Genomic DNA, 26,732 nt, shown 5'->3' with positions numbered 1-26,732 from the left:
GAGCCCCAAGAAGGGCGAAACCGGTCGTGGGCTGTCGAAGAGTTTTCAGCAACCTTGTGAGTAGTTTCCTTCATGAAAATACACTGGGTAGTCTTCCGTGGATTTTTGTGATAAGTTTTGAGTATCACAACCACAGTATCCCCCAAACAGAGGCGATCCCCCCAGAAGAGGACGTGTGCTCTCATCGTGTTGGTCAGTCTCGAGGAGACTACCTGTGATATGTAGCTTTTTGGTTGAGGACTCAGCCTGATCGGAAGGAATCTTCAATAAACAGATCCACATTCCCACAAGGCCGAACATCGATTTTCCTGCTTGTGCCCATCTTTCAGGTAGACAGCGTGTGAGCAGCATAAGCGCCATGGCACAGATTAACTACATGGGGCTTTTCCAGATAAAGTTGGACTCCCCAGTCCAGCAGATGTTGGTTAGTAGAATCACACGAATTTCGGGACAACACATGCTTCATCCGTGAATTCATTGATACCCGCCTATTGTAGGTAACTCTGTTTTGTAAGAACAGGTGTAGAACAGATGTTGTATAAAAACTAGGCAATGGTAGATGGGAATGTCAAGTGATGGAGCGGTATGGGAAAATGGTGCAACGCAACTGTTGCAAATGAATCCCTAAATCGATTCGGGGCATCACCGGAGTGATAGATATGCTTTCAATTCATATGTGCCAACACGCTCCTAGTTTAAAATGAGTCTGCATGAAATCACTACGGAAATGTCGATTTCCAGGTACAAAGTTAGCTGAAAAAATAACTTAGCTGAAAAGCAGAAAACTGGGATTTTCAGCTTTTTTTCAGAGCACCCAACAATTTCCTTGCCGTAGCCAATACTTGTCTATGAATTCGATTGGATAAAGTGAAGTACTTTTGGCCATTTTTGAAGAACTACTCAATTAGGCTTTCTAACAGGATTAATTGTCCTATCACACGAAAGCTGAAGGAACAATAGATGGATCAACGGTAACAGATCGTCTGCTAGAGGTGTCCACTTTTGATTGGTTCATCCAAATGGTCCCTTCAGAAGGGAGTGGAAATTGCGCAAGGCGTACCGCTTGTTGTTTCTGGTAGTTAATAGCCTAAATGTGGCTTGCCCCATGCCTCCTCATGTCCCATTTTTAGTTGGAATAAAGTGATATTGAAAAGCAGATGATTGCTGAGCCCATTGGCGACGACGATCGTCAATAATTGCCAGTCTGTGTGTTTGGAATTTACTCAGAAGCTTCCTTGATAGCCTCAGCCAGTTCCCGGGAACCCTGATACGCATCCCTAAATAAGTATTCGTTTCAATTTTGTCTGTTTGTAGAGGACGGAGGTATGGGCCGGAACTCTGAAAAGCCAGGCGAGGTAAGTCAGGCTAGCGGTTTATTCTCTGTGCATTGTTTCTGCCGAAAGACTTAAGGTGTCTGATATGATGGAGGAATAGCTACTAGAAGCGAAGTAAAAATTTAATGCTCAGGCATTACTTATTTTTTTAGTCACAATGAAGCTAAACTGGGTTTCACTACTTGCCTGTATTTACTGCGATAAGAAAGTATATATGTTGGCATCAGTTTCCAAGTTTTCTTGTACTATGCTGACAAGCGCCTGCGCACGTCAGGTGTATTGTAAGATTGTGTGCACTTGAGGTCCTCTGAAAAATTAGTGGCCCGATGCCACTCCTTACTTTGGGACGATGATGTCCTATCACAGGATTATTCGGCTTCAAGATTGTCTCGTATTGATGTTCCCTAAAAGCAGTGACATTTGGTCAGATCTGCGCAGTTTGTGCATAAAACTGATGGCGCAAGATGGCTCTGCATTCGCCAACATCTCCCGATAGTTGGTTTGTTCCCTTCACCTCAAATGCGGCCAGCTAAACAGTCGCGTCACAAAGTATCCGCCAAGCAAACTGCATTATCCATAATGAAGTCTAATCAAAATGTAGTGATGCTAAAACTGTGACAGACCTGGTGCTACAAAATTTCCAATAATCTAGGAGAGAAGACTGGCCAATCGGTGAATTCAGTGATAACTTCTTCGTTAATATACCGTTGTACACATCCGTGTAGATTGAACTTTTTGTGGACAAAACTGGCGTTTGATAACGATTAAGAAAGTCGTCTCTTGACCGAACAAGACAACGTATTTCTTGTGTATCAGATGCAAATGCTCTAACAATTAAGAGCTTTTGGGCTCAGTATAAACTAAACCAAATTCAACTATTGAGCGAAGGATGGAAAACACCCATGAGTGATTGGTAAACTACTGGATATTAACAGATTTTGTTGATGCCAAATAATAGCGCAGAATCAGCACTCGACGTTACAATCCCAGAGTAGTTTTAAGAGTTCATGGGTATCCGTGACATCATAACTGAATTACAGTACGATCTCGTTGGGAGGTGAAAAATTCCAAACCTTTGATAATCGCAAAAATTGAATTACGATTGCTGGTAGAATGAGTGGAGGAAACTTTTAACGTAATTCAGAGTAACCAGACATAAGTGATTCACATGCATTGTCCCCCAAATTTGCAGATCAGTCCCGTCGTCCGAACCATGGATGGCTCTCGCGCAGGACTGTATTACAAGGGGTCTCAAAGTGGCCACTCAATGCACGAGATGAAGACAGGGTCACCACCTCAACGTTCCCTATCACCCACAACATTAACACGCTTGGATGATATCAACTGTTCGTCTGTCACATTGGAACTTGGTCCACAAGCCATGCTGAACACGCATTACTTTTGCACAATGCCACCGTCGACGACACACACGACCTTGAATTCCGGGGAGCTGGGTACCGTTCAACGTGAAGGTCGCATGCAGCCGGCACTGAGGGAAAACCCGCTTGGATTTAGTCCACCTACACAAGTGATTTACCGGGCAGCAAATGGAGACCTGTATGGATACGTGGAACCGCAGCCACAGAACAACCTGACTAAAGGAGGTAGGCTCTGAATAACCCACTTGAAGCTAAACCCGAAACTTCAGGATCAGCTTTAAACAATTAGTCTGTTTTCTAAAAATTCTTTTCAAATGATTTCTAAGAGCCCAGTTGGCGTGTAATATACACTTCGCCAATTGAAGAACTGCATAGAGAACGCAGTGCAAGTCAGCGAAAATCAGTGTGGATACCAGTTCGTCAGTATGCGACGAACAAACATGTGATGAGCGGTCGCCAGCCCAATGGCTAGCCCACCTTTGTCGATCCGTTTCTGTAGTATTGGAATGGTACTGCTGTATATGCTAGGGTACGAAATTTGTGTATTCTCAGAGCGCATGTTCTCTCGCTTCGAGCCCTTCGGAGATTTAAGGAAATGAGACGATACTCCTAGGATGAGGAAGTATGAAGGAGGCGAGGACGGCGAAGAAAGCCAACTGATGTGGTGTATTTCTAACGGATTTTTCAGTTTGATAATGTGGGAACAACTAAGCACATTTCAACAGGACAAAATCGATTGTGGCAGCAAAAAAGTAACAGCGACCCATATGTACCGATTTCGAAACACTTGGTCACAGTGAGTCAGGAAGTTCAACCTGGCATGCCCTATGCAACTACGGATCGGCACATTACGTCCCCATCACTAGGCCTCTAGACAATGGGTATGAATATTTTTCACCAAAAGTTTCCTGACAAACCGATTGTGACTGCAGCTCTGCACAAACGATTCCACTGGATCCCTCGCTTGCACGAAGGTAACTTGCAAACGAGTATATTTCGCCCGATCTATGCCTTTGCAACTTCGCCGCAGGGTCACTACAATGTGACCCATCAATATGAACCCACTTTTGGCTACTTCATACGACCGGACGGAGTCAGATGGCTAGAGACTGAAACTTAGCGTAAGGCCACCACTGTCTTGCCCGTTCCCACAGTTTGCATTAGTTAAATATGCCGTTTGAAAACCGCAGTAACTTATTAAAAACGCTCCTGATCTAGATGTCAGATGGACAACATAGCACCGCTAGCAGCGTGATAAAATGCAGACATCATTCCCGATGGCAAAAACTCTCCAAGATGACAACCGGATGATGTGCGTTTGTGTACACTTCTCCTCAACGGCACCACAAATCAGCAAGTCATCCAGTAATCCCGCGATCCAACTAATCACTACAACTGTAGTAAGATTGAAATCACAGTATGGGGGCAACATTCCACAAAAAGTGCCAATTTGTAGAGAACGAATTTCTTACACAGCTCAGTAGCAACTGTATTTAATGCCAAAAAAGCGCTCCACATATCGCAGATTTACGTCTGGTAACGAATGTATCCCTAACCAAGTCTTCGTCTAACCTGCTATCCAACCATGTCAACATGGTATTCTGAAAGTTAACCCCAATTAGAAACACGTCAAAAACACCATTTGGACAGTCTCGTTTGGAAAATTAAACAGACGCCACGTCACCTCGAAATCACGTTACCTTTCTAGGCCATAAGTATTTCGTGTGTTTCATACTTATAAACTTCTCTACACTCTCATGTGAAGCCACACAGCTGGGAAGCGCTGGCGCACAGATTGATGAATTGGTGAAGCCTAGGAACTCTGAGTGAACTGTCAGTCATCCTGCACATTACAGACGTCTGTCGGTACAGACTAAATCCATCTGGACGAAAATCAGGACTAGTCTGTCCGTTTATTGCATGATGAGAAGTTGGCGAAGACGTCGCTTCCACTCAAGAGGGAGTGTAATTGGTGTTTGAACGTACCTGAGGCTGAGTGGACGTAAAGTTACAGGTAGTACTGGTGAAAGGAGAAAACTCTCCGTCGCGAAGTCGTTTATTAGCAAACACCAACTAAGCAGTTACATGCTATTGGACAAGAGTAAATTTCTCATTAACACAGTTTTTAAAGATTGGGCATTCTCACGCGTCTCCCTGAACGTTTATGGATATCCACTAACTATTGCACAATTGTAAACGAACACCGCACAGCACTTCCACAGGTTCCGCAATCAACTTCACCTTTCATCAGAGGCTGGGTTGAGACTACTCACATGCCTCAGCAGTAGTATACACCGGTACACTGGTAGTAAAATAGCCTTGATACCGAATCTAATTTCCGTTTGCCACGACAGGCGTTTCTGCGGCCATATTTAGACAGAATGCACACAGTACGAGACGAATAATGTTCCGGCAGTCTCCTGAACGGGCGATGGTAGTGCGCCTCGAGCAGCGGGATAGAGACCAGGAGCCTAAAACATCAAATCCTTAGTGGCATTCTTTATCAGTTCATTCAGAACTGATTTTGCTGTGCTCGGTTCCTTAAAAAAGGGGTAGTCAGCTTTACGCAAATCTCGAAACGTTGTTCGATTTGCTCATTCGCTTAAATGATAAGCCTGGATGGATAGCAAGAGCTCATAGGGGCTCACCTGCTACACGGTAGCAACTAATTTTCAAATCTAGTACTCTACTTGGTAGGCGCTAAAAAGCACACACCATCAATTTCTAGATTGACTGATGTTAGGCATGGGCGCCTGGTAAGTAGAAAAATGAAAACACACTTGAAGAAATTCAATCGATGGGGGAAACCTTCGATTATTAACTCGTTATGGAGGAAGCAAGTCTTCGGAAGTGAAAATTCCGTTGAATTTTGGAACCCGCGCGGCTCAGAACATGAACTGGTTTTAGAACTACATTTCGACTAAAACACCTGTCACCAGATGCGAAAAATGTTACCTACCCGCCTACCCGATTCACCACGAGGCGTGCATTTTCATGTAAGGTGCTCGCTGCAAGCTGAATGGATGTTCATTGAATGAAGCGAACCTAAGAGGTGCTGTGTATGATCGTATAGGTTAGTTTTTTCGTAAGTGCTTATAAGTGAGGCGCAGGTATGATGTGGTGTCGGGTCCGTTCGTTGACTTCGCTGGATACAGAATTCTTTCCGACTTCATTCAGAATCGCCCGATATATTGTCCACCTGAACGATCAACTGCCTTCCAAGTTCGTGTCCCGATTACAGCATGCGAAAACGACACTTACCCGTATGTTCATCAGGTTATCACCACCGCTACGCTCGACTATCCTGAATTATACGTTGCTTAGTTGTGAACAATGAACCGTTCGCGCTAGATCCAATGGTTGGAGGGACTGAGACAGTTTGAATTAATGAACCGGAGATCTGTTGGTCCTCCATCCCGAAGACAGTACCAAATGCAAGATGCCCGATGTAGAAGTACCTCAGAGTAAAAGCAAATTTGATTTCCGCAAAACTGGTTTTCCAAATTGTGCTGGTCTTTAAAACAACGTACCGCTAATCTACTAGGCACTGATGATGTCATCCCAGATGGCGACAAAATGTCTGCAATCTAATTGCCAACCAAAGCGAACAGAACAACAGCCATCTTTACAACCAGCGTTTCCCTCATGGTGTAGATGAGACATCTCTTTCCTTTTTGCCAGACACTAGAATGATTCGGTTAGTTGCGATTCGGCCTGCTACCGTCGAAAGCTGAGAAGTTCAGTCATAATATCAGTGAATGAATACCACACTGATCCAATTACTTGCGCTTACACATGAATGGACTTGATAATAGGCGAATAAATCAAAAAATCTCAATTTGAGCAATCCACTTGTTCTAACGTACGAGTGAAACCAGTTGCCTGAGAATTTGTAGATTTTATTTTTCGTTTCCATTTCTCTCCTGATTTCATCGCCTCCAAACAGGGCATACTTACCAGACCCTGCAGCTGAATCAACGTTCAAAGACTCTGAATCCAAATACACTCATTCAACCATCACACAGTACATTCAGAGGGAACAACGACTGTTTCCAGCGCAACATACTGGTAGAAAACGGGCCACAAGCATATAACAAAACGGGACATTATACACCATTGTTGGGTACGGCGAACTCCTCAGATATGTTCAGATTGTTACAAGCGTCCCAGCCGGATCTGACGGAAAAACGACTAGCTACAGGATCCGGATCGGACGACAAACTGATCCAACTAGTCAGCGATCGAGCCTTCAGTTTGACTGACCTCACACCATCGAAAACCGACGAGATGAAGTCAGAAGATCAGGCGGCCGAGAGTGGGGCCGAAGCGCTTCGATCGTTCAAACAGAGGGATCGAACGAAATCGAGTCAAACCAAATGCAGTCAACAAAAACCAAGTTCCAAGAACAAAACAATCAGTTGCGTTAATCCAAGTAGTGGAGCCCAGCCCCGCATATACAACACCCATTCTCCCAGCAAAACCATGGCCAAATCGGTCACCGTTAACATTGAACCGCGTCGAGGTAGTAGCCCGCTAGAGACGTATAATGCAGCCAGTTTTGTATGATAAAAAGACGCCGTAAGACGATACCACCGTGAGGAATTGTCGGCTATTTACTTATTCTAGTCAGGTAACATTCTGTCGTACATTCCATCGGTACGAACACATTCGCTTAACCGTTCATTTCCGCCCTTATCCCTCCTACATACTTCCGACAACATTTGCCAAACAGTTACACCCTTTGCAGAGGATCCGATTTCTCCCCAACCACACATAGACACACACACACACACACAATGCGCCAAACAAAATGATAGCTCAAAGAGCAAATACTCAGCGCCGCAACAAGCATTTAGTGCAACTGTGAGGACGAGCGGTGAAACCGGACGCAGCGAAAGTGAATTGTAAATAACAGGAAGTTCGTTGCGCACACGAACAAATGGCTGATAGTGCGTCCGGACAGACATTCGTGGAAAAAAAACTCAACCCTCGCCGGCAAGAAACTGACAGCAGACCCACTCCCCTCCCCCTTGTTCAAAGGTTCACTGTCAACCAGCTGGTATGGACAAAACTCATCTGGAACATTCTACAGTGTCTAAGGGAGCTAGGGGTGCAGATAGTCCATCCATTCTCCAAGTACCGAGATGCTCCATACCCCATCATTTGTGTATACACGTGTAAAGCTTTAGTTTAATTGAAAACAGTGTGAAGTTATTAATTCGACTTCAATTACTGTGAAATTAATTCTGTACAAAAAGAACGGTTCTGTTGTGCAGAAAAACCTTTTTTCTCTGAATGTGAATTTGGGGATGGGGGGGGGGGGGGCAGTATGACGAGGATTAGAAAAGAAACTGATTATCATCTAGCTCTAGAGAAGGCGGGCCAAAGTTCGCGTATAGAGCTTGATGACTCAAGGCAGGGTCTGTACAAAATCAGTTTTTAAAATGAAATTTGGACTTGCGAGGAAAAAAATCACATCACAAAACGCGCCTCTGAATCAATGCAAGTTGAACTGATGTGGAATGATGGCTGACGTCTCAGTTCTTCGATTTAGGGCCGTAGATGATGATCAACACCAGGATGGTGATGCACAAAGCGATGACAAGAACGATGCTGCAGATGCAACATCGCTTGCGCGCTCGTTGCTGGAAAATAGAGAGACACGTGCCAGGAGGAGGGATAACACAAGCGCGTTTAGAATTTAAAGTCCGTCGTTGGCTTCCTTCAGACAGGGTTGATTCAAAAGAGCGAAATGCTAGAACGGAACGACTTACTTCAACATTTAGCGAAGGAACTGCTCGCAATCTTATGTCATACACCGGTGAGTGCCCATGAATAAACGAGACTTACTTAGGGAATACGGCTCGGACAATAGCATAGTATTAATCTACAGACGGGAAGTAAGAGTGAACTACATGTTCCCTGGTGAACACAAAGTTAACGAGAGAGGAACCTGCCTCACAGGAGACGTTCAGGCGTGCCAGCCTCCAAAAATTAATCGAGCCCGATAAAAATTCTCTCTGGTTGTGAAAGGAATATCCAGCTATTTTGAACAAACCATCCAGAAACTAAGAAAATCGTTGACGCGTAGGTCGAACACAAAAGTACCAGACAGGATTGAAGATTAGCATCCCGCGAAACACTAACTGGAAACACCAGACAAAGGCTATGTTGTAACCCATGTCCGAAAATAGAGGGGGTCATAGGATTTTTATAACCGGCTGAATGAAACCAAAAGCAGTTGGTTTTGTTAAGTCGGGCAGAGAAGTCGAACGCATAACATTTGTTGTGTAAGCAAAGAGTACAAGTTCGGAAGGGGACTGTTCCCCTAGGGATAACAAATGCACCTAAGCGACGAAGAGAAAATACATGTGTGTGCAAAAATCAGTGAAACTTAGGAGGAAGATACACTAACAAAAGGTTTGGATTCTATAGGCCTGGTGAGATAAAATGCAAGTTGACAGAATTTCTCATAAAAGTAAAAAAAAACAGACAGAAAAGAGTACACTAAAAATACACCTCCGTTACTGACTACAGACTGAAAAAGTTATAACTGCAAACTGCGCGGGAGTGGTGGTTACACCATGTAGACAGTAGAATGAACTCGCCAAATAAACGTGAATAAACGGACCAAATGCCATCTAAAAAGTATCATTAGTGAGAACCGAAAAGACCCTCAGGTCTATTGAAATACAGTCGACAGTGTTCGTATAAATGCCATTCACGTCTCAGTGAAAACAGAATCTATCCAAAGAACCCAAAGATAGGAAAATCAAAGGTAGTATTTGGCTAAAAAGTCTCTCAGAATGGCGGTACCAAGTGAAAAATGATAATGTTCGATAGTACACAAGTCGCGGGCATATGCCACGTGCCAATTATTCAATAAGTTACTTCCGACCTACAGATTCTGGAATTTTTTCAACAGCAGCAATTATACTACCCACCTGCCGTTCGCTCAGAAGACAATTTGCAGGATTAGCAAAAAAGATACATATGGTTGAGTGTGGAGCATACACAAGACAGGTCAGCAACACGTACCCTGCTTTGTGCGGCTTTTACCAGTTGAGTAGTACCAGATACTTGGTTTACGTAGGCCGATTCTACATTGTCTTCGATCGTATCCACAGCAGTACGTTGATCATAAACGAGCGTAGAAAGTTGCTCGAAAATGATATTGACGTTCATGATGTCCTCCTAGAATGTTAAAAACATGCTACTATGTACTTGAAAGTAGTTTAAAATAGCATACATTTCAAAAATGCACTGGGACTGGTAAAGCGTGGTCCCGATATGAATCGACTTGCCGTGTAGGAACACATTTCGTGGGGCTATGCATGAGAATCGTTCTGAAAAGTTAAGGGATTGATGTTCCCTGAAAACACATCAATACTATATCAAATGAAAACTGGTGGTTTCTTGCTCGTAATCTAAATGAACTCCCAAGCATCCAACATCGTTGGTGCGTTCAATCCACTTCACTCTCACAATCACAAGGTTGCCGATGATTACTTTGTTGAAATGAATGATAATTAATACAATTGAAAATTGACAAAATCAACAACCTAACAGTGAGTAGATGATAATAGTCATTGAAAGGATAGTTGGATGACGCTAGGTATTTCTGGGCAGATCGCCCACAAGTGTCACTGTGGTCGCCTACTGTTTGTTTTGTGGGTGGCCCGGAAAGACTTACTGTTATAAGCTATCATCACCTCCTGGGCGATTTCCTTTAACTATAAGAGAGGTTTTAAAACCCGCTGGAACTGCGGAAGTTTCACAGGGGCTACATTAGTGTTGTTGCGGCCTCGGCGGGGTACAAGTAGAGTTCAAGAGCTGCCTAAGAGGGAGAAAGTCCCTCTGTAACTCGGTTAGTAGGATGTCTGACGGTAAGTGGAAGGAAGTGTGTGTTCACTGTTCCACCTTATTTGAAGTGCACATAATCCAGATAAATAAAACGAAAATACTGCAATGATGATGCGTAGCAGGCGTATATCAATGACTACTGTCGACTATGGTTTACTATCACGTAGTTGTTCGCAGTACCAACGAATACGTGAATAACTCGTCCGTAATCAGTGAAGCGCACAAACACCACAAACTAGGTAGTGACAGATTGGCTCAAGGATGCGATGTCTATGACAAGCGCAGTAAATAAAACTGAGCAAATCTAATTTGACAAACAAGACAGCTATCGGCATGGAATTTCCGACCAGAGTGCATTTCTGTTGCTTAATACGTAGTTACCTGTACCAGCGCCGTGGACTACACACAAGGTGTTCAGAAATAAATCAGTGTACAGTGGACGGTGTTTATAAACCATAAACAAAAGGCCGAAATGCATAAACGAACGTACACAAGACTGATGTTGGAGTTGAATCAGTGGCTTTCCAACTTCCTGAAGGGCGCCCTATTAGCTAAGCTACCGAGAACGATGCCCCAATATTCGCTTCGCAATCTATTAGGCGGATGCGTGGTGACTCACGTGAAGTTCAAGTGTAGAAACATGAGGTCGAGTAACGCCCTAGGGAGATTCGGTTGGTAGAGCGGCCGTCCAGCAAGTGTGTGGGGGGGCGGCTAGCTGAGTTTCAACCCTGGGCGTTTATCTTTTAGCTCAAAAATATTTCGGAATATGGGGAAATCGAGGGCAGAGAAGGGATACCGGATCACCAACCCAAAGTGAATTATGTACGCACAACGTACAAAAGGCAGGCACACTCAGAATGCAGCACAATAGCGTGAACCACATCTCCCTTATAGGTGCAGTGTCTGCCGTAGGCGTCAAATTCCTCCAAACTTGTTAGCATGTACAAGGACGACAGTTATCGTACTGGATATTCGCCGCAGAAACCATGAAAATTTTATTTTCCCATAATTAGTGTGGTTCTTCTACGGCGACTGAGCTTCAAGTCTAACCAATACTACTTTGGTCTCGTGACTTCTATGATCGACCGATATGGAAGCAAATGGAACGAGTCTGAGAAAGACTGCACAAAAAATTGTGTGAAATGACAGCTGCCATAATTGGTCAAAAATGAGTTCTTCAACCCGGTCTAACAGCTTTTGACCGATAATGATGGCAGAAAGGAGGTTGATACAGTACGCGGCAGGAATAAACGCAAAGGAGTTTGCTTGAGTGGTCTACGAAGAAGTTACTCAGGTAGAACAGTTTCTGTCAATCCATCCCTTATATCTGCCACAGTTTTTTAAATCGCATACGACAGTGAGCAGGTAGGAAACAACTAGACATGGAGAACCGCGCCTTGAACGGTTCCGTACACACAATACTGTTGAAGTGATCCTAAACTTGGTATAGCTACATGTGAAAAACGTCTGTTCTAAATCAGGAAAATTGTTATCCCAGTGACTCGGCAACATCTGCCAGTGCTTTTACACCGGACTCCAAATCAAGACAACTCGGTTGGGCTTTCGCGTGTACGCGCTAAACTCCTGATTTCATCTTCACAGAGAGAAGGCGTACAGTGGCACAAACAGTGGCACTCATGCGTTGTTCGTCACACAGCATGCGCCATTTGAAACAGACAGAGAGAACGCTCACCTCGGTAGGTGATTCGGTATGTTCATGCCACTGCAGTTTACTGTTCTGGATAACCTTCACTACTAAACTATCTATTGTAGAAATAACCATCCATCTCTTCCGTTGTCGCTAGCCCACACGGTTCAGGCAGTGGTGGTCAAGGTCCCGAAGATATCTGAGATCACCATCCTATAGAGACCAGACCCCAGTGCCGTGCAACAGTACGCGTGATCCTTGAGAACCAATCATGTGCCTTTTTGACTCTACAGTTGATGTAAATCTGTGAAGCGACCTTATGAGACACAACGTTGAGGTATTTACAATCATCAGTGCTTCTCTCTGAATGGCGAATGGTATGGTTGAGGACCGCATACTCTGGAGCGTGACTCGCTGGCCTGTAGGTGTAAAGCGAACAGAGAAGGATGGTAAGATGATGGTTACGTTGAGGCTTGTTCCCCTTCAAAGATTAAAACCTTGTATATACTTGCATACTTGTATACTCCAGACTCACGAGGTTCTCACCAGCAACGATCTGAACACCGGGATATGGAGGACCTTTCACTGTTTACTTCATCGCCTTGGCAACGACGAAGTTGAACAGGAGTAAAGGGGGTGGACATCTTCATCGGATGGCACTTCTGGAAGAAGACACTTTAGATACTTTCCTACGCTCTCTCATACGCGTTGATATCATTTCGAACCGAGTGGAATAGGGCTGATAGGCCGACGACGACGTGGAAATTATGCGGTAAAAGCAGTGTGTAATACAAGGTGTGACAGGCTCTTTTGTTGTAAACACGGTTTTGGTTTCCAGAACTAGCTGACTTGTCTCACAGTTGTTGGTCACATGTACTAAGTTACGTTTCGAATATGTTAGTAGCGAAAATCTACAGATCGCATTTATTTTCTGATCACATTCCTTGCACAAACAACAGAATGAGATGCACTGTGGTGTTATAGACACGACCCATCGCATATGAACAGATGAAGAATGTTGAAAAACTAGCTTTGTGGATTTGCTTAGTGATAGCATCATTCGGCGGCTCACCAGGATCTATAAACCTACGGAAATATGCAGACAATTTTATCGAACATATCGACAGACTTGACCGCAAGTATGAAGTTCGGATCTGCTTCTAGGTTGAACGGAACCGTTTAGGTTTCCACTAGATCAAATACTTACGGGTTGTTTCTTTGATCAATAAAGTATTTTGACGAATATACTCTAATTAGCCATGAAATCGACCTACTTTCACAGCTCGATCGAGTTATCAGTAGGTATTTGTCGCGTTCGCCTGGTGCAGAATTGTTTTCACATTCCAAATACAAGAAGCGTAAACGTGAGGAAGTAATGCGTTCAAGAGGAAGGTATCAACCCCCGAGGTATCAGTTGCTCTGCCCCCAGAACTACGATACTTAACCCCTTCCTAGCTATGCTGGGGTTTATGAAGGAAACCCATCTCTTCACTACATACAACCGTACTAAAACGCTAAATGGAGTCCTTCGCTATAAATAAAGCCACTACGGCTGATGCGCACTCCGTTATCTCCAACCAGTAGGACGCATGAATTGTTGTAACATATCTGACACTTCGACAATGAATACATGGAAATTTCTTCCGTAAGAGCTCTCCTCCGATAGCGGACATTTTCGACGGGGTCCGGTGATACCCGCAGGCGGAGGGTGCGCCATGATGATTTGTGTCCTAAACCGAACCAAATCACAGTTTCCCTTACCGGTTAGCATCACATGTTGACGCTAGAAAACATCATAAGTATATGCTCTAGGATAAAAGGAGGAAAAAGAAGGACCCTAAGTATTAGTTACCTCAAAAGTGGGCAAAAAAACGTTCAGTTGAATTTATTCACTTCAATGAAGCATAATGATTTCAAACATGTAAGTTTAGCTCGTTTTTCACAACAGTTTCAAGCGGCATATGAACATGACCGGAGCTGTTGGTTTGGCCAAGTTCACACTAGTTGTAACCAGCCTATGAGCAGCACGTAGCATACATACAGCGACAACATTGAAGCGTCGAAATTCTGCTACTTTTGAGAGTTTTCCCTGAAATGTTTTTTGAGCTCAATCCAAAATCTAATCAACCAAGGTGGGTGCACTTTGTATGTTCAATTGTTCGGGTACGACTTGCAAGTGTTTCCATATGTTTCCTTTTTAACCTGAAAGCTGAGTGAAGAAAGTGAACTATTAGTGGTGGGGCACTACTCAACTCTTGTCAGGTTCACCCGTACCACAACATCCAGAAACGGCCAAGTGTCCGACATATGGGGCGGGGTTGGTTTGTAACAATCGAATCCACGTTTTCGCAAGGATCTCATGCAGTATCACAGGTAGTTCGTGTGCAACTTCCTGATAAGGCATCCTGAGGTCACCAGACTAGGCCAACGTCAAATATTGCAGACCACAGATACTTTGTTTTTCGCGTAGCACAGAGAACAAGTACATGTGCAAATGTGTGCACAAACGGCGACTGAAGCAAACACCCAAACAACTAAAGATCGATCTATCGACTATTTAATTACTCGAGATACTTTTGTTGTGTGCAAAAGCGGAATGCCTAATTCATGAACACCACAGTTATGGGGAATTCAGCGGTACTATCGAACGCCCGCGGCCCATAATCCAACGACAGAAAATCAATTTCCTTTAGCAAGTGTGGTGGGTTCGCGGTGCGTACTACCGATCGTTCCCAACAACGATGAAACAACTGCAGCGCGGTTCTATCTAATATAGCAAACTGATTTGGTGTTACGACAGAATCTACTAATACGAGTTTCGAATCTCCCTAATGTTTAAAAAAATGTTCTTGTGCTCGCTCTCACTCTCCCACACCCGGATTTATAGAGCGTGAGCCCAAGTTCGTGGTCACAGGGTGAGAAATTATGGTCGAGCTGCGCTGTACCGTGATTCACCAAGATAGTATCCTCGGCCTTTGTCACTGACGGGTTTTCATGGAAGATTTGCATTCTCCAGTCCCTCGACATCCGTCAACTGTTACCAAAATCGGGTCTCAGATTCTGTATTTTATCATGATGATCGTAGCAATAAGCACGTCATCGAATCTTCGGTTTTATGCATTCCTGTCATACCAGGTCTGTTGTAGCCTGGGCCAACGGCTCCGAATGAGCGGTAATAAGTCAGTTAATGATAGGTCTACAAGCACAGAAGAGGAGAGAAAAAGCACGAGCTACCGAATTCCCAATCACATGTCTTGTGATCATGGTTGTAAGGTCTACCATCGTTACGAATTCATTTAGAGCAACGCTAACCTCGGCTTCCACCGTTTGAGTGGTTGCGTAAAAGGATTTCCCACAGTGTTCCTTATACGACAAACCTTGTTTTCAAAATAAACATATGAGTCAACGTGCCCCATCGCACCGATAGCTGTGTCATCGCTTCTGCATGCCAGAAGCTTCAAGAGCATCATTACTGTGTAACAACCTCGAGATAGTAAGGTCATAAATAGTGAGAAAGTGTAATGGAGGAGATGCAGGTATACATCACTTGATCAAGTCACATGGGAAGTAATCCTAACATTGGTGTCTAAAGGAAAGCCATGAAGTGTTCAACTGATTTCTTGATGGTACCTAGGCTAGATGATTCATAACGAAACTGCGTTCACCACAAAGAGGATAAAAGTGTGCCCATGAGCGCACACAACATACGTACTTGGTAACGAACGCGTTTATGAAACTTAGCACAGTTGGGCGCCTTATGCCAACCATCACATCGCACATACCTTTATGCGCAAACACGCGTTACTGACAGGCTATCGTAAAATAACATTGCTCTTATGCTCACTGAAGGTGTTCTGATGAGAGCAAAAGTTAATGTATTAGAAATACAAACACTTTCAATGGTAGAGCTCAGGAAGACGCCGTTTCTAGCTCAAAGTCACTTTTCCGAAACACGAGGTGGGACGTTATAACGAGAGAGAAATGCTAGCGCAAAACACAGCTCCTCAGTTAGCGTAGCCACTAGCCACCTACTCGTGTAACGGGCTGAGCGAATCGGTTGACCTCACAGATTACTTGTGCATCCGATATGCTGAGTGTTTAAATAAAAACCTGTCTCCTGTTCGGATAAGAACCGGCCTACCGACAGCTATAGTCACAGATACTTAGATAAGCTCGGACGAGTTGAAAAGTAACCCAAAAGAATGCACCAGTGTCACGCCACCGATTCCCCTTGCTAAATACACATATGCATTTACGAGGAACTTTGCTACGATTACCGTTTCTGGGAAGAATGGCTTAAGAATCTGACTAAAACGGGCTTCCCCTGGAAGGAGACGTTTCAGAAGATCACCTAAAATTGGTGCGATTTACCCGAGGACAGCCATATTGTCGCTAAAAATATACATGATCCGTGTAGGCGAGTGTACAAAAACAGAAGTTTATCCGTGGATGAGAGGACATTCCACATAAAGCTCACTTCAATAGCTTGCATCTGTTCCTCTTGTTGTAGGACGTAGCCCAGCTGTGTCACATCACCTTGATGGACTTGTGTCTGAAGCTGACCACTCTGAAACAGCATACTGTCATCTTCATTTCCGTTTGTTCGAACTCCATCAGCCTCCAAACCGAGCAGATCAGCCACAGGGGGTTCATTGCGCTGAGCCTCAATTATCAGACGCCGTTTTATCTCCTATCAGAACCAAACAGAACAAACTGGTAACTGACCACACTGACACCAGTAAAAGTAGCTTTGAAATCAATCGATGGATAAACTGACAAACGAACAAATTTATCAGATTATTTTACCAGACAACACGAGGTTGGTCTGTATTTGCACATTAAAGTCCACCTGAAAGGATAGGAAACTAAACTAAAATTTAGCTACCGCTGTTCATGCAAGATTTGGAATCCGGTGGACCATAATGAACCGTTATTCGAACCGCTGATTTCGGAGGCTTCAAGTTAGATCTAAGCCACTTTGACGAAGGTCGACAAGACCAACTCCAAGGGTTTTAGTCAGTTTATGGACACTCTGTTGTTCACCAAAGTGAAAAATGCATATATCAAGTGAGATAAAACGTTGATAGTGTCAGAAGTGATCAATTATGATAAGGAAAATAAGGAAAAATAATACATCTGAGAGGCCAATTGGATACTAGATCGACGTGATGGTAGCGACGCTCTAAAATGACTGACTAGCTGACGATATCATCCATGTAAGGTATCCATCAACGCGTTGTTGCTAAGTATTGTCCATTATTTGTTTTGTGGACAGGGCCGCTAGAAAGGTTTACGCAGAGGAATCAAGGCTTTAAAACCCTGAGTTGCGGTATGAGGAAAGATGCCCTATAACAGCTGGAAAATGCTGGAACGATTCGGCTGGAATATTACAAACAGATTGAGCGCCTTATGGTATGCAGTTGACCATGAACCTGTGAAGGTCACCCACGATGTCGAAAACGTCGGATTAAAACATACTGTCCACTAAGGTGTGCATTAACCGTCAGCTTTTCAAACTAGCTGGTGTTACCAGAGCCCACGAGAGTACGCTGCTCCTGACCGTTGTTTTGAGTCCCATTCAGTTTCACTTCAACTGAGCGCCTTTCAGCATACTCACAGGAAGTATCAAACCAAAAACTACATAGAAACCGCCAAGCCCGCCAAATCGAATAGTCACAAGATTTTTAGGCTAAATAGCTTAGTAAAAGACCTGACCATATGAACACAGATTGGTTGACGAACATGTTTTCGGCAAAGTCTTTTCAAGACATACATTTGCAAAGGTTAAGAGGACAGTATCTAACATAGTTGAATGAGCATGGTGTACATGAACAGCAAATCGAGTGAGACAACATGGGCCACCTATCAAAGAATAACTAGGTCAGGTCACCAATAGGGTAACCTGAGCTTATCAGCACGGGTAGTGCACGGGATGCATGTGGGGTGAGCGGGGGTTGAGTTGGACTATGGCATGTACAATACACGAACAAAGCGTTCTTGAAGACAAACGATCGGGTCGGGATTTCGTATGGCGATAGCTTCAGCCACCGCGAGTGTGCGTTGCTGTACTGATCTGGGTTGATTAGCCGTTGCCTTGTAAACAACGCGGAAGCTTTGTCTGGGTATCGTGTCGTGTGCCGTGTCTGCTAGATGTTGTACTACTGAGCTGGTTATCGTCCTCCTAGTTCCAGAAGCTAGTCAGGGTGGATTGTGTTCCTTCATTCTTTGGCCGAGTTGCCTGGTCGTGCGTCCGATGTATTCCGCTGCACAGCGGAAAGAGAATGAGTATACTAAAATATTTTGGGCGTGAACAGGCGCTCTATCCTTGAGATTGAAGTAGCACAAAGGATTTCTAGTGAACCAGGTTCGGAGTGTTGCGACCGAGAAAACCTTGTTCAACTGGTTGAAGTCTTCTGCCGGTATATCTCCCTTCAACGGAAGGCTAATATAAACTGGTTTCCTTCCAACTGTGGCTGTGATGGTGCTTGCTTTCTCCTCGTTCAAATGCTTTGTAATAAACTTGTCAGGGAATCCATTGTCTCTCAGGACGTTGGTGAGAGTTCGGAATTCTTGTTCCAGTGCTTCATCAGAGCATATTTTCTTCGCTCTGTTAGTTAAGCTATAGATCAGGTTCCGTTTCTGCTTTAGTGGCACGAAGCTGCTAAAGTTAATCTATTGCCCGAAACAAGCAGGTTTTCGGCACACCAATCGTTTCAGTGCACCATCATGACGTAGTTCAAGGCCAACATCTAGGAAGTGGAAGAATTTGTCCGTTTCCCCCTCCGAAGTGAATTCAATGGCGATGTGGACCTTAGTGAACTTTTGTTGGGGAAATTCCAATTCGGTTTTATTGTTAACAACAGCGAAGACATCGTCTACATATCGGTGGTAATATTGCATATTCTCTATGCTAGCCATTGAGGGACTACTTTCAAGTGTACTCATGAAAATGTCGGCTAGCATTGGGCCCAGTGGTGAGCCCATGGCAACGTCATCAATTTGACGGTAGAGCGTGTCATTGAACAGTAGGTGCACGTTCAATGTGCATCGCAGGAGTCCTCGCAATTCGTTGACTGGAATAGGGAACTGAAAGTTGTTTGCTTCTATGTAGTTACATAGGAAGTTAATCGTTCCAGTTATGAACAAAACTGATTGTATACGAAAAATGATGGTCATTCTGGCTGACACAATCAAGTTCAGCCAGACAGCCAACGACAAAGATAAAACGCTCATAAGAGAGCAACAACTGGTGACATGCCTGAAACGCCTTAAAGCAAACGGTTTCATCTCTAAGACAACCTACAAGAAAGTCAAGCCCACAGGGTCAACAACGCCTCGCTTACACGGCTTGCCAAAAATCCATAAACCCAACTGCTAGCTGAGGCCAATCCTAGGCATGCACAACGCGCCCTATCACCAAATCGCATAATGGCTCGTCAAAATGCTTGAGCCAATACGACGACATGTTTCAACACAGCTTGCGAGATACATTTCAATTCGTGGACTCAATAAAGGATCTAGAACTGAAAAATTCATTCATGTGTTCATTGGAGGTGACTACACTGTTCACTAACGTCCCTTTAACCGGAACGATTAACTTCGACGAAACTCCAGAATAAAAATCCGTCCACTCCCGTGTATGCCTCCATGTCTTGTCATATACACCAGGGTATATCAAAAACTGGTGTGGCACTAACCAAATGTTCAGGGTTCCTTAGAGTTCACTTGGAGTTCTCTATGTAACGTACAGACTCCTGAGATTGGCACACAGAACCACGGGCAATATGACAGTGCAGATCTGGAAATTATTCAGAGGAAAACGTGTTCTACTCTGGAAGATGACGGAACTGTGACCAACTGGCCACAATTCTGCTGTCTATTACTTTGATCACAATCAAAGTGGTTCGTTACCAGCAGGCTCTGCGGACCACTGATATATGGATACAGTACTACATTGAAAATAATAAGAGTTGAAGAATGGCGCCATCTACCAAAGGACACACGGGTAAAATAAGAGGGACTGATCAGTGCTGTAGTATTATCGTGTTCGAGTCAGCTGGTAGCTTCAGCTTATTTACTCGAAAACCTTGTCCCCGAGTTCATATTGGAATCAGCTGAGGTAATCCAATCCGAATCAAGTGTTTAGTGTTATTCATGACACTCAAGAGGACAACTATTGCCAAAAGAGGATTCGCATCGCACGTCCGAAAACTAGACGTCCAATGAGTACCCAATATTCGCATGTGGAATAGAGGAAAACATCATTCTAGGGAAGTGACGAAAAGACAACTGATTTTTTATTCCATAACTACAAATGTCGATTTCCTCATCCATACACATAAATAAGCACTGATTAAGTCATACTCAACCTAATGAATTACAAGAAAACCAACACAAATTGGTCTTTCCCTGATTCTTAGGCCTTTATTCCACGAGGACGTTAGGGCTAAGCAGTAGACTGCAGTGAACTTTCTGACACAAAAAATCGATACCAATATGGTCACAAGGGAGGAACTGTGAGTGCGTTTGGATAGAGGAACGATAAGCTGCCCCACTAGACTCGCGAAATGCACTTAATTGCACACCGAGTTAGTTTTCACGCGAGACTCAAATCAACCCAACTGAACCTCGCAAAGTGCTATTTCAAGCATATATATTGAAATATCTAGAACACTGTACCAACTGAAACATGAGGCGGCCTTTGTGCAGCACATTCAGCTGGAGAACAGCATAGACCAGATGTTCAGATGGGATTCACTTGAGTCCCTCATTAAGGCGAAAGTGGTGTGCAAGTGAATGTACTTCGCGAATTTCAAGTTCAGCCAGAACATACGGCTGACGGAAACTCGGAGACTGCGCCTACCTGATGAAGTTCAAGAAAGGTGGAAGTGGTTGCTGATAATCGAAGAGTTTTTAGTAACCTTAGGAGTATGGTTTATTCAAGAAAACATCACACTGAATGTTAGCTTAAAACTACTACTATTCGGAAATCAGTAGCAATGCTGTCTGACTCAAAGGAGTTAGATATAATCAGTCAGATTCTAATGTTAGGGTGTCCTCAAACGGTCTGATACGGATCTTGTCCCCTTAATGGGTCTTGAATGTTTGAAGGAGTACATCAATCTTACAGTTATGTGCATCGGAGTTCGGCAGCCCTAGAGACAGCGTGTCTTCATCTCCGTCCGTCTCCATACCATTTGACTATACTCTGACCAGTCGAAATTGAGCTGTGACCACTTAACTTGTCTGGCTTAATATTACCGCTAATAAATATGTGTTGGATCTAGGAAAACCGTATCCAAGACCAATTGCCTGTCTTATCAACGCATGTCACGCTAAAACACCGAGGTCAAAGTGGTAAGATAGTGTCCTGATTCTAGGCTGCCACACAGTTGTGTTGTCTCGTTAAATCATATCACGTGATGATCGCAGCTCAAATCACCTCACTTCCGTCTGACAACCGCCAACCATACACCTGTGTACGGTGGTTCTGGCCACCGTAGCATATAATAGTGGGGGTAACGTAGGGACAAGGCAGTACGAAGAGCAATGTGTCAACGAGAATAAGAATGACATGATAGATGTAACAGTACCATTAGTCGTGTAATATGGTTCCACTGGTAAGTATCCCAAAAATAAATGTTGTAGGATTGTGATACCCCAACCTGACGCATACAGCATAGAGCTAAGACCCGTTGCTTTATTTTTCGCCCCTCAACTCCAGGTCATGTATTGCTCATTCTGTAATATATTCCGATCGAAACTTGTTTCAGCAAACATGGCAGAGACAAATGATTACTTAACGTACAAAGCACATGACCGAGCTAGTGTGGTTGATGCAGTATAATGAAGTTATAATCCAAAAACGATTGATTGCCACTAGCCATTCACGGTAGTTTAGCGTTCCAAATGTGATCCAAACGCCAAGCTTCGAGGTCATCAACACACACAATGGTCATGCTTTACGACCGTAGAGCAACGGGCAGCTCACAGCCGCATTGGGGATCATTAGGAGAACTCATAGGTGACTCCTTGAAGGGAAGCACACAGAAATCTAGCAACCCTAACACTCCGCAAGTAACGCTGCCGTTCAAAGTGATACAGCTCCTCAGCCAAGTGAACCTTGCTACGATATCTAAAGGCTTGCAGTAACGCTTTGCATTTATAGTGAAGATCGTGGTGACACTTTTGCTATTTGGTGCACTTCACGTTCTAATTCAATTTGAAAAAAAATAGCGCGACGTTTGCATGCTTAGAGTATTTGGGATCTTCCCCAAAATCGAATTTCATACCGGTGATAGTAGCAAGGGTTTCTTGGGTAACTAATTCGACAAGGTGATAAAGTACAGTCCTGACAGATATGATTTCTGGTGAGAAGCTCCCCAAAATATTCTCCATCGCCTTTCACGAACACCTGTAAAACAAAGGTATCACCACAAAACTTCTTATTGTTGTACAGACGTAATACACTACTCATAAGGTTGCTTAAAAATAAAATAAGATGGCGGTCGGTAACTAAAACCTAGGGAGCTGTCGACCTGCCATGTGACATTGATGCTAATGCGGTACAAATCTGAACTGGGGGTTCCTGCTATCGTTGGGGCGAGCCGTCTCAGGTTTTACAAGCATCTAGTTCAGGTGGGACAAGAAAACATTCAGCGATATAATAGAGGCGAGAAGCTAACACCAATGGTACTATGGAAATCGTCAAAGGAAACATGGTCTAAGGGCAACCATTGAATGACGGTCAATGAAATCGACCTTCAAGCAGTCGGGTGCCTGCCTCGCGTTGCTTATCACCCGCGCTGTAGATTGACAAAACCATCCCAGTCCACCGATGTGTTGTACGCAACGATCTACATATTCTTGATTCATAACCAGATTCAGCTAACATCCTGCCAAAGGTCGGTTCTAATTTGTAGAAAAGAATGGGCCCTGCTTACTATGTTTGAGCCCAAATGATATGACACAGGTTCATTGGCCACAATGCTTCTGTGCGCCGGATAGAGTGATCATCATCGTCCTCTGCCGCATGTCAACGAGACCCACCGTAACACCTAAGCTTCACTAAACAGAGACTCTGCGATTATTTGTTGAGGAGATCACCATTCGCCAATCCAGGCTTCGACATTGTTTTGGCCTGTGACTCCTTCGAGAAACGACACAGGCCGATGTGTCCATTACTAAAATTACAGGGGTTATGATGTAGCCGAATAGCCATATGAATTGCTATACAGCGAAGTTCCTATCAAATCACGGACACAACATCACATCATTCCCTTTATAATTCGAGAACAGGTCGAAGACAATCCCAGGAATAATTGACGCTGATCGTTTTTCGCAGATGATGACTGATGAAGTCCTGGAAACTTTGATCATCGATACCAAATTTTTACCCAAATTACCGAACTGTTCTGGTGCCGAGTAAATAACTTTCGCATTGTCGGTTGTCACGGTATTCGTGCGGTTTTCAAGAAGCATGCCTTGTTCACCGATGGCATTACGTTCAAAAGATGGCTACTGTGGCTTGGGTTAATATCGGTCATTTTCTTTACGACATCCGTTGCAAGGCAGCAGGAGCATAGAAACTTGATGGTATACTTTTTTCAGTCACTAAACTGCTCCCTTCCGACAAGGGCCAAAACCAGTTAAGGCGGACGATGGATCCGCTTGAGAGGCGGTTGTTTGGCCAGTGAATGGTGCATTCAGGAGGGATGGATAATGGTGTCCACTGAAGGAAGAAGCGGTGAACCTCAATCCAACTGTTTAATTGCCAACGTACATCGCAGCTGGTCGTTCTCAAGAGTTCGTGTACTTCTGTTTCATGTTGCACTTACAGTGTTTGCTGGGTCGTGGAGTACAGTCTTCAGTCGGCTGTTCTACATTCTTTCACATTCTATTGACAGACCTTCTTGATGGGTGCATCTTAAAGTCAACGAACGTCATGTTGTTGATCAGTGTTCCACTCGGCGGACGGGTACGACTCAAGTTTTCAGGTAAGATAGGGCATACGCAAAACAGACTGGAATCAACTGGCCAGAGCATGCAATACAATAGTATAGACAACTATACGGACAACTAAACATCTCTGGCAAGACAGATAGGCGCTAAAAAGTACATGAAGACACCCATCATTTCGGCTGATTAAAGTAATAACGGGAGAATTACAACCGAAATTGACCAGTCACCAGTGCCGGGAGCTTTAACCAGTTTTAATCACAATCAAAGCTTCATCGATCATGTGAATGTCATCCAGCTCGTGATAAATCTTTTTATGCAGAAGTCAGAGAGTTAAATCTCAAAGAAAGCGTATCAAAAGATTCCACGCGATTGCCAGAGAACCTGTTGTATCCATGAGTAGCAGATCCCCAGGACCAATGAATCTCGCGAATGGAATACGTAGGTACTGCACACAGCGGGCAATGCAACCATAGCTGCTTAGTGGGAACATAACAGCTCCAAATCCGCGTTACAAAAACCTATTCTGCTAACAAGCAAGTAATTCGGATGAATTGGGCGTGTGGAAGGTGCATGGCAATACAGTCTACAAGGTCAGTCAGATTCATTCCAACATAGCTTATCCGGCTTCGGTATGAGGATGGTTTCAGCTGTCGCCACACACGTGTGATAGTCAGTCGGATTTTCAGCCACGTATGATTTTCGGCTCAGTCTATCAACAAAGCAAAAGACTACAATGGGGATTAACATAATCGTTCTAGTTGGAGAAAGGCGAGACGTTTTTCGCCCAAGTGGGCAAAAATCCGGGGTTGAAATACTGATTGCTTGTGCTTTTTTCCTGCGTCACGACACTTCAACAGGTAAAACCGCTCAACACTTCTTGACCTACAGAGAGATAAATATATAGACGATCAGCCTTCAGCCATCTACTGCTATGACTGATTAGTCGACTTTATCAACAAAACAGTCTCAATAGATAATGGTAACCGGCATTTTCACGCTCCCCCCGGCGTGACGCCCACAGACATTCAGCGCTTGTTCACTGAAATTGCATGTCACAAACGTACCGCTTGTATCCTCTGAAATCGCTGCAAAGAACGTTGGAAGTCTGTCTTCAGGCGCTCGGCGTGAATCTTCGTAGTCTACAGAAGCAGTAAAAACAAAAAAAAACCTTACTTGCTCAACAATCGGATGAGAGGCAAGTTCAGTGAATTTAACTCCAGTGACCTCGATAAGCTTGATTGCATCTTTCTCTTTGCGATTCCTGTTGCGTGAGTACATGATAATTAGAAACCTACAGAAGTTCAGACTTAATTCGAGAGTTTCCAGAGACGTTAATATTCTGATTGAGCGTCTCCAGTTCATTGCCTGTCCGATAGCGATAACTTTGTATGGTTGCAACTTACCCAGTTGGCCAATCTTGTGCACGTTCTGTGAAATTTCCTGTAGAACTCTATCTGTTCCACTTGTATCTTACAAAATGATCGTCAGGATTACATAAAAACCTACGGGGTTCCATTGGGTCACACTCAAACGTAACTTAACTCCAAGATATATGATTCTTGAGTACGTGCGCGACAGAGAACAGTTATGCTGTTTTCGAAAAAGTTTGTTTTGTAAATCCCGATCTATTCAGTGAACCTCTTTGTTCGCTGTTGGTAACGAACTGAACAAAGCTCGTTTGGACGCTACATGGGTGGGTAAATAGTTGGAAGCAGAAGTGAACAAATAACCAAAGGCTGCAAATCACCTCTCTACTTCTGTCAATGACCCTGACAAGGATTGTATTTGTGGAAATGAATTATAGAGGTGCATAGAGTGGAACTTCATATTGCTGTACAATGTAAGGCTGGCTGGATATGGTCAAGTACAGAGTAGGAACTTGAGAGATCCAAGACGTGCAACAGAATCGCATAGTAACGCTGGCTACGCACAGCGAACCCGTATACAGAGTAATACCCCACAACAGGGGGTAATCGTTGATAAAACCAAAAATAAACAAAAAGATTTGGTGTCCCTCTTTCATTTTTTCAGGATTTATCACTTATTGAATTCAACTGACCCGAGGAAGTGCAAAGGTGAAGTGAATTTGTTCATTTTTCAAGTAATTTCGAGCTATTATCGAGCCTACCTTGTGCTCGCATTACGCTTATTGACAGATCAGAGTGGAGCCAAGGGCTCCGCATACGCTATCCGTTGGTTGTTTGAAATCAAGTGTTATGTAGCTACGCAGTGAAGGCGATAGCCTTTATGCACGAGCACCACTAATTGCACGATTGAATCATTTCTGCCAGTGTCATTAACCATTGATGAGTTGAGTCATTAATGAACCATCCGGGGAGGCGGCAGTTGTCGACCCGACTCAGTTTACTGGTTAGTATTTTCGTACTTCGTCATACACTGTACATCTCTTGGTCGCTTCCAATCAGCACAGGGCTGGACAAAAAGAGCTCTGAGAGGTAGACGATCTCCTGGAGTCCGGAGTACATGTCCTAAGCAGCGCAGCCTATGAAGCGTGAGTAATTCATCTATCGCGGGAGTGTTCCTTCT

The 26,732-nt window shown here is 43.9% G+C and overlaps 2 protein-coding genes across 2 annotated transcripts in view; one reads left to right on the top strand and one right to left on the bottom strand.

Annotated features, from left to right (window-relative positions):
* The window catches only part of T265_13740 (hypothetical protein), a gene marked incomplete at both ends in the record, with an annotated part of 19,478 nt that extends 10,127 nt beyond the window's left edge, over positions 1 to 9,351 (top strand). Inside the window, 3 exons of the mRNA XM_009170274.1 lie at positions 1,315 to 1,355; positions 2,527 to 2,938; positions 6,660 to 9,351. Of these exons, the coding sequence (XP_009168538.1) occupies positions 1,315 to 1,355; positions 2,527 to 2,938; positions 6,660 to 7,279 (1,073 nt within the window). The remainder of the gene's footprint in view (positions 1 to 1,314; positions 1,356 to 2,526; positions 2,939 to 6,659) is intronic.
* T265_13741 (hypothetical protein) lies at positions 6,655 to 25,616 on the bottom strand (the record flags this gene model as incomplete). The annotated part of the gene is made up of 7 exons (XM_009170275.1): positions 6,655 to 8,358; positions 9,752 to 9,907; positions 16,702 to 16,914; positions 25,250 to 25,324; positions 25,359 to 25,446; positions 25,481 to 25,550; positions 25,589 to 25,616. Coding segments are annotated over 7 exons (738 nt in total), but the record flags the coding sequence as incomplete, so codon positions are not given.
* Positions 25,617 to 26,732: the final 1,116 nt, after the last annotated feature.

Source organism: Opisthorchis viverrini (genome assembly GCF_000715545.1).
Source record: "Opisthorchis viverrini unplaced genomic scaffold opera_v5_99, whole genome shotgun sequence".
Lineage (NCBI taxonomy): Eukaryota > Metazoa > Platyhelminthes > Trematoda > Opisthorchiida > Opisthorchiidae > Opisthorchis > Opisthorchis viverrini.
This window is presented reverse-complemented; position numbering and strand designations above follow the sequence as displayed.